Source organism: Furipterus horrens, unplaced genomic scaffold (genome assembly GCF_987537825.1).
Source record: "Furipterus horrens unplaced genomic scaffold, mFurHor1.1.pri manual_scaffold_9, whole genome shotgun sequence".
In the NCBI taxonomy this organism is placed as follows: domain Eukaryota; kingdom Metazoa; phylum Chordata; class Mammalia; order Chiroptera; family Furipteridae; genus Furipterus; species Furipterus horrens.
Window position 1 is genome coordinate 29,812,788 of NW_028327179.1, and position 14,908 is coordinate 29,827,695.

Below are 14,908 nucleotides of genomic sequence, written 5' to 3' on the forward strand. Positions count from 1 at the left end.
ATTGTTGATATCCTATAACTTTTCCCCTTGAAAAGCTGTGGGATAGGGAAAGAACTCAGGACACCTGTGTTTTGGACCTGTCTCTGGCACTGTCTCCAAGGATGTCTCCTGAATGAGCCAAAAGCATGGCCCTTAATAGACGTGCAGTTGCTAGATTAACTGTCCTGGGCATCAGTTTGCACATGTATAAAATGAGAAATTTGGTGGTGGCTTTTGTGATTCCTCTTCTCAGGCGTTTTAACAGTTTGAGGGTAGACAGGATAGAAAAGTGTGGACTGATTGGCAGTACCTGATGTGGATTCTCCTTTTCTTGAAATATCTGTACTCAAAGTGGACAGAAACATCTGAACACATCCATGGGGGAGTTGACCGGGGAATAGGTGACATGACAAGGTCCGATTCCAAGCATTCGTTCTGGTTGGAAGGATGGGCCAAACTAGGATGAAGTTGAATAGGATTAAACATGAAGTCCTACTTATGTTACTTGTTTAAGGCAACGAATTAAGTTACCGGAGACCTGGGTTAGTAACAGTTTCTATGAAAAAGACTAAGGGTTTTGTTACCCACAGGCTCAGTTTGAGTCAGGAGTGTAATGCAGATGTCAGAAAAGCAAAGGCTACAGTAATAAATGTGTAGTGTGAAGGATGTTTGACAGATTGGAACCCAGCATCAGCCAAAAATACCCAAGATTCAACATCACTGGAACTCAGTAAATGTCACTGCGCTTGACTGCATCTGTTGAATCTGGATGGAGTCATTATTTTCTTTGAAGACCTCTAAATTTAGTGGAAAGCTCTAGGTATTAGAATTCTGTAAAAGAAATATTAAATCATTAAGTGTTGAAAAAGGGTGACTTCTTTCCCATTTAGTCTGCCTAAAATACAATATACATCTTATGATTTTCATTAGATGATTAACTGTTTCATCATATTTCTGGGCACACATCAGTTCTCAAGGCCTCCCCATCCCATTAAAAATTATTTGGTGAAGACTTTGCTCTAGTTGTTAATTTTTCTGCACTCAGCTCTTAAGTGTGTAGAAATAATTGTAAATATTTTAAGGTTTTAGAACAGGCGTTCATCAATGTTTCATAAATCCTGTTGGGTAGGGATAAGTACCTGAATAAATTAGGGGATCCATCAACCCCTTAAAAAGATATGAAATTTTTTACATATATGCAATTTTTTCTGTGATAGTCCAACACTTTCAACAGAATCTCAAAGAATACAAAAAAAAAGCCCCTCCCCCTGCTGCCTATATAATTTTTCTATTTCCTAGTGTATGAACCAAGGGGCATCTTGGTTGTTGCTTCCCATCTTCTGAGAACAAATCCTCCTTGAAATGCCACTGACTTGCAATCAGCAGGGATTTAAAATGATGTCTAGACAGAGTTCCAAAAACATTTTAATAGAAATCTTACTACTAGAATAAATGGGTAGCATGGGAGGAGGAGGGCAAAGGGGGGGAAATTGGGACAGCTGTAATAGAATAACAATAAAAAAATTTTAAAAAAAGATACATAAAAAATTAAAATGAAAAGTAAAAAATAGAATAAACAAGAACTACCCCTTCTTCCTCATGGTACACAATAAAATTAGTTTTTTTTTTAAGAAAAATTTGGATTTATTACTTGCAGAAGCTGGGTTCTTTTATTTTATTTTCTTCTGTTTCCCTTTTAACTTGTGAGTACAATTCGGTCTTCTCCAGGAATATTTTGTTCTGAGGTAAGTTCCAAAGAAGTTTGATCTTCTCAATGGGATATGTGTTTCATGTGGTTTTTCTCCCTTTTCAAATGTATAGGGTGCCAAAGCATGCTTTCTGCGGGACATTCCTTTCTCCGCCATCTACTTCCCGTGCTACGCTCATGTGAAGGCTTCCTTTGCTAATGAAGATGGGCAGATTAGCCCAGGAAGTCTGCTCTTAGCGGGCGCCATAGCTGGTGAGTGTGCCTCACAGACCCTGTCACCACCCCCACCCCACCCTGTGCCCCTGCACTGGAACCACTGCTTCTGGTTCTTGACAGGGTACACAGGAGATGGCTATATGTTGCTTTGAAAAGCTACTGAAAAAATAAAAAAAATAAAGGTGAGGAAATTAATCTTACTTCTGGCAGAGTAGACTATTAGACAAGCTTAATTTCTTACCTCCAGAAAAGGCTCACTAAAAATGGTGCATTTGGTGGTATTGGATTCCAGTTCAAATTCCATTTTAATTCACAGTTTTACTTTATAGCATAAAAATGAGAACTAAGTAGGAAGTTTTATTTTGATTTTTTATTTATTATTTTTTAGACTTTAATTTATTGATGTATTTTTTAGAGAGAGAGGAAGGGGGAGAGAGAACCATCTATTTGTTGTTCCACTTAGTGATGCATTCACTGGTTGATTTTTGTACGTGCCCTGATCGGGGATCGAATCCACAACCTTGGCGTATTGGGACAACATTGTGACCAACTCAGCTACCCTGCCAGGGCTTAAGTCAGAAGTCTTAAAATTTTTTTTAATAATTGTGCTTTAGTGGTATCTAAGCAAGATAGTGTATAATAGCTTACCCAGAGCTGAAGCAATGTTATTATAGAGAAAAAAAATGTACAACCGGAAACAACTTGGTCCTATTAGATACCTGATTCCTCCTACCTGAGTAAGGTTATAGGAACTGGGTGTGTGTATTAATTGAGTCCCAGAAAGAAATGACTGTTGCCTTTTTTTCAGTGCTACAGTGAAAATATCAATAGAAAAAAATAGATGTGGAGGTTGGTTTCTACATCCCAGTGTAATCCCTGGAGGAAATTTGATTATAACCACAGCAGGAATCAGTTTGTTCTTTGAAGCTACTCCTTGTCTAAAGACCCTAAAGGCCGGAACAATCTGGATTAGCTCTCCAGGTGGTGACAAACATTTAATGAGTTAACAAACCCTAAGGCAGTCACAGGATAGTTGGGTCCAAACAGTTTTGATACAGGTATTATTCTCATCAGATATATGGCTACAGTCTCCTGAGAATAACCCTCTGCTTTGAGAAGTCCTTTGCTGTTTTATGGGCCGATTGTCCTGCCTACAGCCTGGGAGCCCCTGGAGGAAGGAACCCAGATAGCTCCTCTTTAATTCTTAATTAGTTCCTTTTTTTTCAAAGGCAGGACTGACCCTTCCAGGCTGCCCAGAAAACCTAGATGCATGAGTAGCAACGAGATTACTGTACCTATATCAGGAAATCACGATTTCTAGGCGAGAATATAAAATTCACAGTTTTATCTCATCTTGCCGTTGACTCACTGTGTCCTTTGCCTGTCATTTACATATATATAAATTATAAAAACAAAAGAACATAATTATAAAGAATAAAATGGTAATAAATATAGGCCTATCAATAATCACTTTACATGTAAATGGCTTAAATGCTCCTATCAAAAGACATAGGGTAGCTGACTGCCTAGAAAAACCCATATATATGTTGTCTACAAGAGTCCCAACTCAGAATGAAAGATATGCATAGACTAAAAGTAAAGGATTGGAAAATGATATTTCATGCAAACAGAAATGGAAAAAAACTGAGTTAGCAATAACTTATATCTGACAAAATAGATTTAAAACAAAGACTGTATAGTAAGAGACAAAAAAGGATACTGCCTAACGACAAAGGGAGCATTCCAACAAGAAGATATAAACCTTATAAACATTTATGCACCCAACATAGGAGCACCTAAGTATGTAAAGCAAACCTTGATGGTTTACATAAATGTAGAGATCAACAGTGACACAGTCATAGTAAGGGATTTTGACACCCCACTAACATCAGTGGATGATCTTCCAGACAAAAAATCAACAAGGAAACTGTGGCCTTAAATGGCACTAGATCAGATGGATTTAATTGATATCTTCAGAGCAATTCATCCAAAGCAGCAGAATATACATTCTTTTCAAGTGCACATGGAACATTTTCTAGGATAGACCACCTGTTAGGCCAAAAAAACAAGTCTCAATAAACTTAAGAAGATTGAAATTATATTAAGCATCTTCTCAGACCACAATGGTATGAAACTGCAAATCAGTCACATGAAAAACCTGGAAAAACACACACAAGAGACAGATGCTAAACAACGTGTTTACAGTTGCATCAAAAAAATACCTAGGAATAAATTTAACCAAGGATTTAAAAGACCTCTACCCAGAAAATGATAAGACACTGAAGAAAGATATTGAAAAAGATACAAATAAGTGGACGTACCCACTGTATTGATAGATAGAAACAATTAACATCATTAGGCTACCCACCAGACTACCCAAAGCAATCTGTAGATTCAATACAATTCCTATTGAGATTCTAATGCTGCACTTCACAGAACTAGAATGTTCCAAAAATTGACATTGAACTACAAAAGACCCCAAATAGCCACAGCAACCTTGAGAAAGAAGAACGAAGTTAGAGGAATAACTCTACCTGATATAAAACTATACTGCAAGGCCATAGTAATCAAAACAGCATGGCACTGGCATAAAAACAGAGATATAGATCAATGGAGCAGAATACAGAGCCCCAAAATAGACCCATGCCTTTACGGTCAATTAATATTTGACAGAAGAGATGAAAACATACAATAGGGTTAAGATAGACTATTCAATAAATGGTATTGGGAAAACTGGACATATACGTGCAGAAAAATGAAACTAGACCACCTTCTTACACCACGCACAAGAATAAATTTTAAATGGATTAAAGACTTATACTTCAGACCTGAAGTGATAAAAATCCTAGAAGAAGACATCTTGGACATTTCTCATAGCAGTATTTTTTTTTCTGCTGTATTGCCTCAGGCAAGAAAAACAAAAAATAAACATATAGGACTACATCAAACTAAAACATTTTGCACAGGAAAGGAAACCATCAACAAAATAAAAAGACAACCCAGTGAATGGGAGAACATACTTGTCAATGATACATCTGGTAAGGGATTAATATCCAAAATTTATAAATAACTTAATAGAACTCAATACCAAAAAACACAAACAATCCTATTGAAAAATGGACAATGGATTTTTCCAAAGAGGACATACACATGGCCAATAGACATATGAAAAGGTGCTCAATGTCACTAATCATCTGAAAAATGCAAATTAAAACCACAGTGAGATACACCACCTCACACCTGTCAGAATGACTATCATCAATAAATCCACAAATAATGAGTGTTGATGAGGATGTAGAGAAAAGGAGCCCTCCTGCACTGTTGGTGGGAATGCAGACTGGTGCAGACACTGTGGAAAGCAGTATGGAGATAACCTCAAAAAATTAAAAGTGGAACTGCTTTATATCCCAATGATTCCACTTCTGGGAATATATCCAAAGAAATCTGAAATACTAACTCAAAAGAATATATGCAACCTATGTTCACTGCAGCATTATTTACAGTAGCCAAGATTTGGAAGCAGCCCAAGTGCCTATCAAGTAGATGAGTGGATAAAAAAGCTGTGGTAGGTTTACACAATAGAATTCTAGTCACCCATAAAAAAGAGCAAAATCTAACCTTTTGTGATAGTATGGATGGAGTTGACAGCATTATGCTAAGTGAAATAAGCCATTTAGAGAAAGACAAATACCACACGATTTTACTTACATGTGGAATCTAATGAGCAAAATAAAGTAAAAAACAGAAACAGGCTTATCGATGGAGAACAGATTGACAGCTATCAAACAGGAAAACAGGAAGAAGGCTGGGGAGCTGTGTGAAAACGGTAAGGGGATTAAGCAAAAAAAAAAAAAAAAAAAAAAAACCTCATAGACACAGACATGGTGATTGCCACAGGCAAAAGGGAGCGGTGGGCGGTAGAAGAAGGTAAACAGGTAAATGGGGGAAGAGACTTGACTTGGGGTGGTGAACACACAATAGAATATACAGGTGATGTGATATAGAACTGTATACCTGAAACCTATATAATTTTATTAATCAATGTCACCCCAATAAATTCAATAAAAATAAAAAATAACAATTTAAAAGCAATTGTTAGGTCTTTTTTAAAAAATTGTAATGGAGATGTTAAATTAAGGTAATGGGATGAGCATGTTCAACCATCTCTCCTCTTCCCAAATATCTTAACATGTCAGAAAATATGTTTTTAAAACTCCTTATTGATACTAGAAAATGTTAGCGCCAGCCCTCAACAGGAAACAGAACCAACCATATTTACTCTGAAACTAGACTGGAAGAGACCACAGTGCAAAACACTGGCAGGAAAAATTATTTTTGTTAATGTAAGAGCAGAACCAGAGAGCTTTGACCTCTCAGTGACTATTAGAAGGTCTGGAGTCTGGATGTGGAGATTTCAGGGTAAATCACGGACAAGAGTTAAAGAACTTCATTCACGGTCTGAAGGCTTGGTCCTCTCTGTCTTCTTTTTATTCGGAGCTTCAGGCAACACGTGAATCCAAGATCAAAGCCTGGGCTGTTTTCTCAAGAAAGGGATCACTGGCTAGGAGGGGGCAACTGTCAGGGGCTGAAAGAAAGCTGGACAAGCAAGAGTTAAGATAATTCCAGACCTTTACCACAGGTGCAGAGGGAAAAAAAACTTGTGGCCACTCTTCCCAAGAAGGGTATCAATTAATTCCTCTACTTCTAGAGCAAAGCGCTCCGCTTTCAGCCGATTTTGGGGATCCCCACTCCACCAGCTAACGTAGCCCCTTGTATCCAATTAGCAAGCCTCACCCATGTCACAAAGCCCATAGAGGGGCCTCCCATTCAGGAGAGAGGCCTGCAGGTGACAGTGGTCTAGGGTAGGGTAGAAGCCATCCGCAGCACTAATCAGCCCATCCTTTGAACTTGAATATCAATAGGCAGACAGAGGTCCTTAGACAAGACTGAGCAGTAAGGCAAGTAAACAGAATTACAGAGAAAACAGGCAATTCAGGGAACAGAGGAGAACTTTTAACAACTATAATTAAGATCCTCTGAGAGATTTTAAAGGAATGATCAGTAAAGAAGCTTTCTTGAAAACTAATAATAGGACTGCCGAAATTAAAAATCTGTAGATGGTCTGAATGATAGAATGGATATGATCAAAGACCAAATTAGGCATCTGGAAAATAAACTCATGGAAGAAAAAAAAAAGGAACACTTTAGAATATGGAGCAAAAATACAAAGATGAAAAATATGAGCAAGTTTAAGAAACAGTTAGGATTAATCCAGGAGGTCTACCATTCATGTCATAGACTTTCCCAAGGGAGAAGTAATAAGGGAGGGAAGATATAGCACAGGAATCAGAAGGCTTCTCACCTTCAGTGCCAGGGGAGGGTGTCTTGAGCCTCAGTTACATTCCCAGCACGCTATAATTCAGGAGTGAGGGCCAAACTCAAGTTAGTTTCTCCTTGCCAGGACTTAAAGGTTACCCCTCACAGACCTCTCAGAGTCTAAGTGAAAAGTGAATATAAGAAAGAATAAAATGGGGGATATATGAAACAGAGCAAATTAACACAAACCTGAGAATAGGTCTAAATAACTGCTATCTCTGGCACATATGTGTTGATACAAGAAGGGTCTTTGGGGGGCAGATAAAGGAAAAACGAAAGTGGAAGTGTGCTGAAAGACTCACCTTGCTGGGGAATGATGTAAATGCTAATTAACTGTAAACATTGTAAATATTATACCTGTGTAATAAATGCATACAATATCTGTAATACATTCGTCCGGAAAGGGTGGAGATGAAAAGGGAAACAAAAGTAGAGGAAATAAAAGCCACAGTATAGGATGGCAGAAATCCGTCTGTTAACCACCAGTAGCAGCCACAGTTGGGTGGAGCCAATGCCTCTAGTAAAAACAGACACTTTTTTGATGAGTTGTAAAAGGAACTCTAGTCACCTGCAGTTTGAGAAAACAGTGGCATAGAAAAATCGAAAGAAAATGGATTGAAAACTGGGTTACCGGGCAAATAACAACAGTAAGCAAGTTTAGCAATACCAATGTCAGACTAAATGGAAACCAGATTTTAAAAACAGCATTCAGAAGTACAGAAGCGTATTTTACACTTACAAAAGATAAAGTTTACTGACATCAGCCTCTGTACTATCAACGTAACAGTGTCTTATAAAAGTTCAACTTAAAAAGTATGACAAGGACATAATATTTTCTCATTCCAAATGAGAATCTTTACACTTAGAAGTTGATACAAGTAGATAATTTAGATAAGGATGTAAAGGGAATTTTTAAAACTCTTAACCTTGATCCAAAATAGTTATTAACTCTGTATGCCGTAAACAGAGAAGTATGTCCTTTACATATACTAATGGGATAGTAAAGAAAATTAAGAATGACTTGCCCTAAAGTTATCTTTTGCTGGCCCTGCTTCTGTTTTTTTGTAAAGACTTTTACTCTCTAGTTGCTAGGCCCCTTTAAAGAGTTAGAATTTTTTAGCCCTGGCTGGTGTGGCTCAGTGGATGGAGCGCCGGCCTGTGAACCAAAGGGTCGCTGGTTCAATTCCCAGTCAGGGCACACGCCTGGGTTGCAGGCCAGGTCCCCAGCTGGGGGTGTGTGAGAGGCAGCCACACATTAATTTTTTTCCCCCTCTTTCTCCCTCCCTTTCCACCTCTAAAAATAAATAAATAAAATCTTATTTAGAAAAAGAGAGAGAATTTTTTATTGGCTAGAGAGCTCCCCACATTGCTCCTGTCACCTAGGGAACAGGTAGTCCCACGGTCTCACCATTTGTCTATCACTGAAGCGTCAGGTAGGCTGCCAGGCCCCTCCCTGTTGAGGAACATAGAAGCCTCTATTTCCTAGCCTCCTCTTGCCTGTCCCCATCTTTGGCAATAGAGAAAACTTGACCTCTTGGTCAGTGTCATCTTAGCCTGTTAGAAGCCAGGAGAGGCTGGGCAAATTCACTCCAAGCCTTTCCTGGCCTTGCTTTGGAGCAGCCTGTTGCTGTTCCCAGGTTCCCCAAAGTCCCCTGTCCACAGAGGTCCCATGTTTCTCTGCGGCCCTCACAGCTGTTTGGCATGAGAGGTGGGAGCTGGGGGTGGGGCAGATGAGGCTGTGTGCAGGCTCGGTATTCCCAGCATCCCCCACCCCCACCCAGCGCGCACACACCAAACATCAGCTTTGCCAGGCAGCTTACTAGACATCTTACGTTTCTTTGGATATTTTTATTCCACTAATCAATATATTTCCTTTGCTGCACCCATTTGTGAAAACTACCCATTTTATTACATGTGTGTGTTTTGCAGCCACACATGCTTGCCCACGTTGTCAGGATTTTATTGGATGTCTAAAGCAGACGGCCTTGCTGTAAACTCTTTCTAAACCTGGAAGTAAAGCAAAATCAGTGGTGTGAACACTGGGTTTCTAAGCATTTTTCATGTTTCCTTCCATTATGTTGGAGGGTAAATTTCTGGCTCAAAGTTAAAATAATTCCTCCAAGCTAATAGGAAATTCAGGATGACTTATCCAGTGAAGCATTGGATAGAAAGTGAGCTTTTTCACATGCAAAAATGTGATGTGTTTTTGAAAAACCGTTACTTAAGACAAATGTTTGAGGAGCTCAGTCAAAATGGAAGAGGAAGAGATTCAGCTTAGCAATAAAAATGCAAACGTGTACTCTGCACTTTTCCCCAGACACCCATGCACACACTGGAACTTTAAAGCTGTCTGTTAGAAGGATGAGATGTCACTGTGAGCCAGACCACGTTGGTTTGGACAGAAATTCTTACAGAATTATTAAGCCTTAAAAAAAGCAAAGGAGATTTATGCATCTGCATTTGACCAATTTGGTTTGGAATGGGTTCATAATGGAAAAGTAATAAAACCAGAAGAGACAGTGTCTTCTGAGTACAGTCTCGCTTTTAACAAATCTAAACATGGGCTGCCCCATTTTGGATAAAATGGCTGTAGACAAATTTCCCGTTGGTAATTTTGGGATGGTTTTTGTTGTTGTTGTTGTTCCCTTTTCATTGATGAGCAGCCAGTATAAATTTTAAGCTTTCTGTCAAATATTTTTTCTGGAGATGACAGTGTGTGAAAAAGGAATCCTCAAATGTTATCTGTGTGAGTCTCCTCTTCTGATGACACCACCCCCCGGACCCCCCCACCCCACCCCTCCCGCGCGCGCACACAGTGTTTGTTTAGCTATCAGTAAAGTCTTTTTCTGGTGTAACTGGAGAGGTTAGGGTTTGGAGGGAGGGGTGGGTGAGTGTGTGCAGGAAGGCCCCTCCTGTGACCGCCTGCAGCCGCAGAAAAGCATGAAGAGGAAACGCGTAACAAGCTTCACCTCTGAAAAATCAAACCAAATAACTTGGCGAGTTTCTGATTTCAAAAGGAAAGGAAAAAAAAATTTTTTTTAAAAGAACCAAAGACTTTCTCTGTTTATCTTCAGCCACTTGAAGTAGTGTGATTGATAAATAATTCCTTACAGCTATTTAAGAATAGAAGCCTAACAAGTGGATGGGATTGGGGGAGGGGAGGAGGGAGTGTCAGTAGGTGGCTGGGAGCCTGCATCACTGCCGGCGAGATAGTTAGGGCTGTACCTCCCAGAGGGGACAGTGAAATTGGCATTTGATTTCATGGGATTCTTAACTTTCTTTCCACGGGCCAGCAGTTCAAAGCACAGTTATTTTTATATAGCGAGAATGTGAGCAGACTGCCGGTGTTGTCTTTCCTGCAGGTATGCCGGCAGCATCGTTAGTGACCCCTGCTGATGTTATCAAGACTCGATTACAGGTGGCCGCCAGGGCCGGCCAAACCACTTACGATGGCGTGATGGACTGCTTCAGGAAGATACTGCGGGAAGAAGGCCCGAAAGCGCTGTGGAAAGGAGCTGGTGGTATGGAAATAATTTGGCCTTAACTAAAGCTTTGGTATCAGGTAGTTTTAAAAATCCAATCACCTCTGATACTTTCCCACTTTTTCTTAAAAGCCCGTGTGTTCCGATCCTCACCCCAGTTTGGTGTAACCCTGCTGACCTATGAGTTGCTACAGCGATGGTTCTACGTGGATTTTGGAGGAAAGTAAGTATCATTGCGCTGGGTCTGCCGCTGAATTCCAGCCGCTCCTCATAGTCGCAGCGGAGAAAGGCCCGCCGGCCTGTGCCCCGTGATGGCATTGAGAAGGCGTGAGAGGATCGTGGCATCATGTCTTCAGACCCATTTCCAGGGGGAACATACAACCGACTAGAATTCCACAACTGCTTTATGGTGCAGACTTCAAGATTTTGAAAGTTGTTTTTACCAAGTTAAAAAATAATAATAAAACAAAACTCAGACTCTCGCTCTGTTTTCTCTTTTAGGAAACCCGTGGGATCAGAGCCAGTTCCTAAATCCCGGATCGCACTGCCTGCACCCAACGCTGATCACGTTGGGGGCTACAAACTGGCAGTTGCCACGTTCGCAGGGATTGAAAACAAATTTGGACTCTACCTACCTCTCTTCAAGCCGTCAGCATCTACCTCAGAAGTTAGCAGTGCTGGCTCCTAGGAGGCCCGGCCCTGGGACGCTGCCATAACTTCGCTGTTACATGGGCAAAGGAGACCCCATCTCTTCTGAAGCAATATTTCATTCCTTTCAGGTCCATCTCGTGTTCGCCTTCAAGTCGAGGCTTTTTTATAAGGTGAAATCATTCACTTTCCCTGTGTTTTCTTCACCAGATCATTGTAAAGCTGTTCATAATTACTCTTTGCGCATCTGCCCACACGCCTTTGTTAGTATCTGACATTTGCTGGGATCTGGTCAACACACCTGATTTGGGAGAAAGAGCAAAACTGAGTAGAAATTAGAGCTCTTCTCCTTGGATTAGGATTACAATCCCAAAGAGGCTACTGAATGGGAATCATGGTGCCCGGGGCAAAGTGTCTCATGCGCATTTAAACTGGTAAGAAACTGGGTGCATGTTTAGAAAAAGTAAAAGACACTGGACGCCACGAACACAGTCAGAAACAGCCAGCATAGCCTGGCTTCCGATTTTAAACGTGCATGCATTCGGCCTCTGGATTATATTATGAAGCGTTTATAGGAAATATCGTTGTCCTTTTTTGGTTTTGTTTTTTTTTTTTTGGTAATGAAAACCATATTGAAGATATTTCATAATCATATTCTGTTACTGGTACCAAGACTACTAGTGAGAAGGCTTTGTCCTTTAGGGAAGTCCTCTTGGCGTTTTACTGCATAGAGAAGCCACGAGACGCATCACCGCTTCTGGGTGTGCCCACTTTGGATAACCTCTCAGGCTGCGCCTGTGCCGGTTACTGCCTGTTGCAAAGAACACTAGAAAAATGCACGCCCCCATTGGTACCTGCCCTAATCCCCTCTGGGCCCCTCGCCATTGGCACCCATTTGATTTAAAATCCACTTTACCTTGAATCATGTAAGACAAATGTACTCTACTGTAAGTTGTTATTTAATTTGTGGTGCCTTGTATAACAGTCAGAAGGCTTGTGTGTTTGTGAAGGCGGAAATAAACTATTTTTAAAGCTATTGAATTTCTTTTTCTTTTATGTCACATGGTGAATAATGACCACTATTGGACTCTAAATGTTTTGTTTGAGAGGAGACTTATTCATATTGGCATGACTATATCCTGGTTTTTCAAGGTAACGTGTGCCCTCCTTTGCAGTATGCCAGTATCCCATTTTCACAGTGAGCAAGACAAACTACATGTAAGCACTGATAAGCAAGGGGCCCTGCAAACTGACACTTTTGTTCTAGTCCTCCCCAGCACTTGCTGCAGTTTTTTATCCTGAGAATTAAAGTAATATAAACTGTCACTGGAAATTGGGCATGAAAACTGGTATGAAATGATGGCAATTGTATTTTCTCTGACGCTTTCTCATCCCAAAACTTTATACTACTGTATCTGTCTTTTGGCCACTTTTGGCCAATGCCACAATGATTTGGGAAAAGAAGCCTGAACAGAATTTAGGGCTTTTCTTGTACTACAGTCATGCTCCTGAAGAGGCTGTGATTGATCTATCGGTAGTCTGTTTGAGCATTCTCCTCTGTGAGAGGCAGGCATTTTTGAGTCTCTGTCTTGCAGGAGATCAATAGGCTGGCGTTCAGTTACTATTCAAAATTGGAAAGAGGCTGTGCTATCCACAAGTCTGATTTCTTTTTTTTTTTTTTAAGGGAACACAAGCTTTGCTATCTTCCCCAGAAATAGCACCATACATACGTGGCTCCCTGCGTGGTCTGGGTTTGGCAAAACCAAAAAGAAAATCCCTCCTTCTACCCTGTCGCCCACACAAGCCCCACTGAATGGGATACGTGATAAATGTTTATATTTTATTCTCAGCGACAAGTCACAAAACTCCAAATAGGTCTTAGAAATGTGGGTGCTTGTGACAGTAACAAAGCCCTCCAGCTTTGGTGTTCTGAATGTGAAGAAAAGTTCCTGAGTGTAAATCTCTGCAATCCTTTTCTTCACTTGCATGAAATTTTATAGATCAAATTTTCTTAATATAAATACTGACCCAAATCTCAGAAATGGTGCCTTGCTCTGCCTGCTTCTCTAAGAGCTGTTGCATTGGGTGGGGGAAGGTCTTGGCTTCACCTAGACCTACCTGTAGCTGAGGGCTGTTCTCTTTAGTAAACGAGAAACCAGAGGTATGAGGAAGCCCAAGGAGACAGGGCCACAGCGCTCCGTTTCTTTAAAATCCTTGGATCATTCTGTTCAGAGATAGACCACAGCTTAAGACACTTGGAAGGAGGCCTAATTTCCATCTGAGTTCTGCTCTGTGGGTGGCGTGATAGCGACACCCTCGCATGGGACTGCAATCACTCTGTGGTGAAAACCACGTCAAATTTGTTCTGGGTTTTCCTTCTTCCTGAAGTGACAGCACAATAGGTTGCCAGTGCTGTGGCTGCTGGTGGCTTCCCTCCTTCTCGCTGAAGGCACGAAAAGATGTGTAACTCGAACAGGCTCCCCTGCCCACCCGGGGGCCGGCCTCCCCGCCTCTGCCAGCCCTGCTTTGCGCTCTGCCTTTCGTCCACCCCGTGATTGCTTAGGGGCTGGGAGAGAGGCCTGACTTTTGTAGCAGCTTTTTTTTTTTTTGCATGGAGGGGAAAAAATGTGAAGCTGGCCACAAAGTGAACACACTGATTCTTGGGTTCCAGTCGTGGCTGGGTTTCTTGAGGCTGGGTGGCACACTGTCGCCAAGCTCATGCTACACCTCATAACCCACAACCATTTGCTGAGCTCCCTAGAGTCGCCTTAATCCCAGCAGCCCAGGGTTGCACAGGGGAAAATAAGAATTCTGGCTCCGAAAGGAGTCATTGAAATGCTTATTGCATTTCGAGCTTCAGTTTTTACTTAGCTAAAATATTTACCATTGCTGGAAAACAATGTTTAAAATCTTGTGCTTATATGTTATTTAATGGTGTGGCCTCTGCAAACCTCAGGATGCTTACATTTTGACAGTCTTCTGGAAATGTTTAACAGCACATAACTCAGCGAACAGGGAATAAAAACGAGAACAAATTGTGCTTGGGATTGTTTGTAACCTCCCCCAGCTAGGTGTTCAGCCAGGCACGCTGGAGTTCTTCAGGTAGAGGGAATGAAACCTCTGATCATGGAATTTGATGAATCCTGTCCCGTGACCCCATTTATCACCCTTCTAGATAAATCCTCTTGAAAAGTCATGTGCCTTTTACCACAGAAGCCATACTTGTGGGGATGAATTTGTATCTTTGCCGCTGAGCAAAATCTCATTTCAAATTCAGGGTAATCTGATGCTTTCAGGATGTGGATTTTTCCAAAGACTTTTTTGAAGGCATGTTCCTTCCACAGATGGTGCTGCCCACAGAGGCGCGTGTCTTTTGTTTTACCTTTTGAGAATAACCCAGCCTTCACCAAGGAGCTCTACTTTTGATGTTATGAAGACCGCAAGGGCTCACAGCTTCATTTTAAAAGTCTGAGGTAGCTATCTTTTAAAACAGTGGCCA

At 40.9% G+C, this 14,908-nt stretch overlaps 1 protein-coding gene across 1 annotated transcript in view; it reads left to right on the plus strand.

Moving 5' to 3' along the window:
- The window catches only part of SLC25A13 (solute carrier family 25 member 13), a 173,162-nt gene extending 160,717 nt beyond the window's left edge, over window positions 1–12,445 (plus strand). Inside the window, exons 15-18 of the mRNA XM_090287211.1 lie at window positions 1,801–1,939; window positions 10,642–10,800; window positions 10,894–10,984; window positions 11,263–12,445. Of these exons, the coding sequence (XP_090143337.1) occupies window positions 1,801–1,939; window positions 10,642–10,800; window positions 10,894–10,984; window positions 11,263–11,449 (576 nt within the window). The 3' untranslated portion in view covers window positions 11,450–12,445. The remainder of the gene's footprint in view (window positions 1–1,800; window positions 1,940–10,641; window positions 10,801–10,893; window positions 10,985–11,262) is intronic.
- The last annotated feature ends 2,463 nt before the right edge of the window (window positions 12,446–14,908 follow it).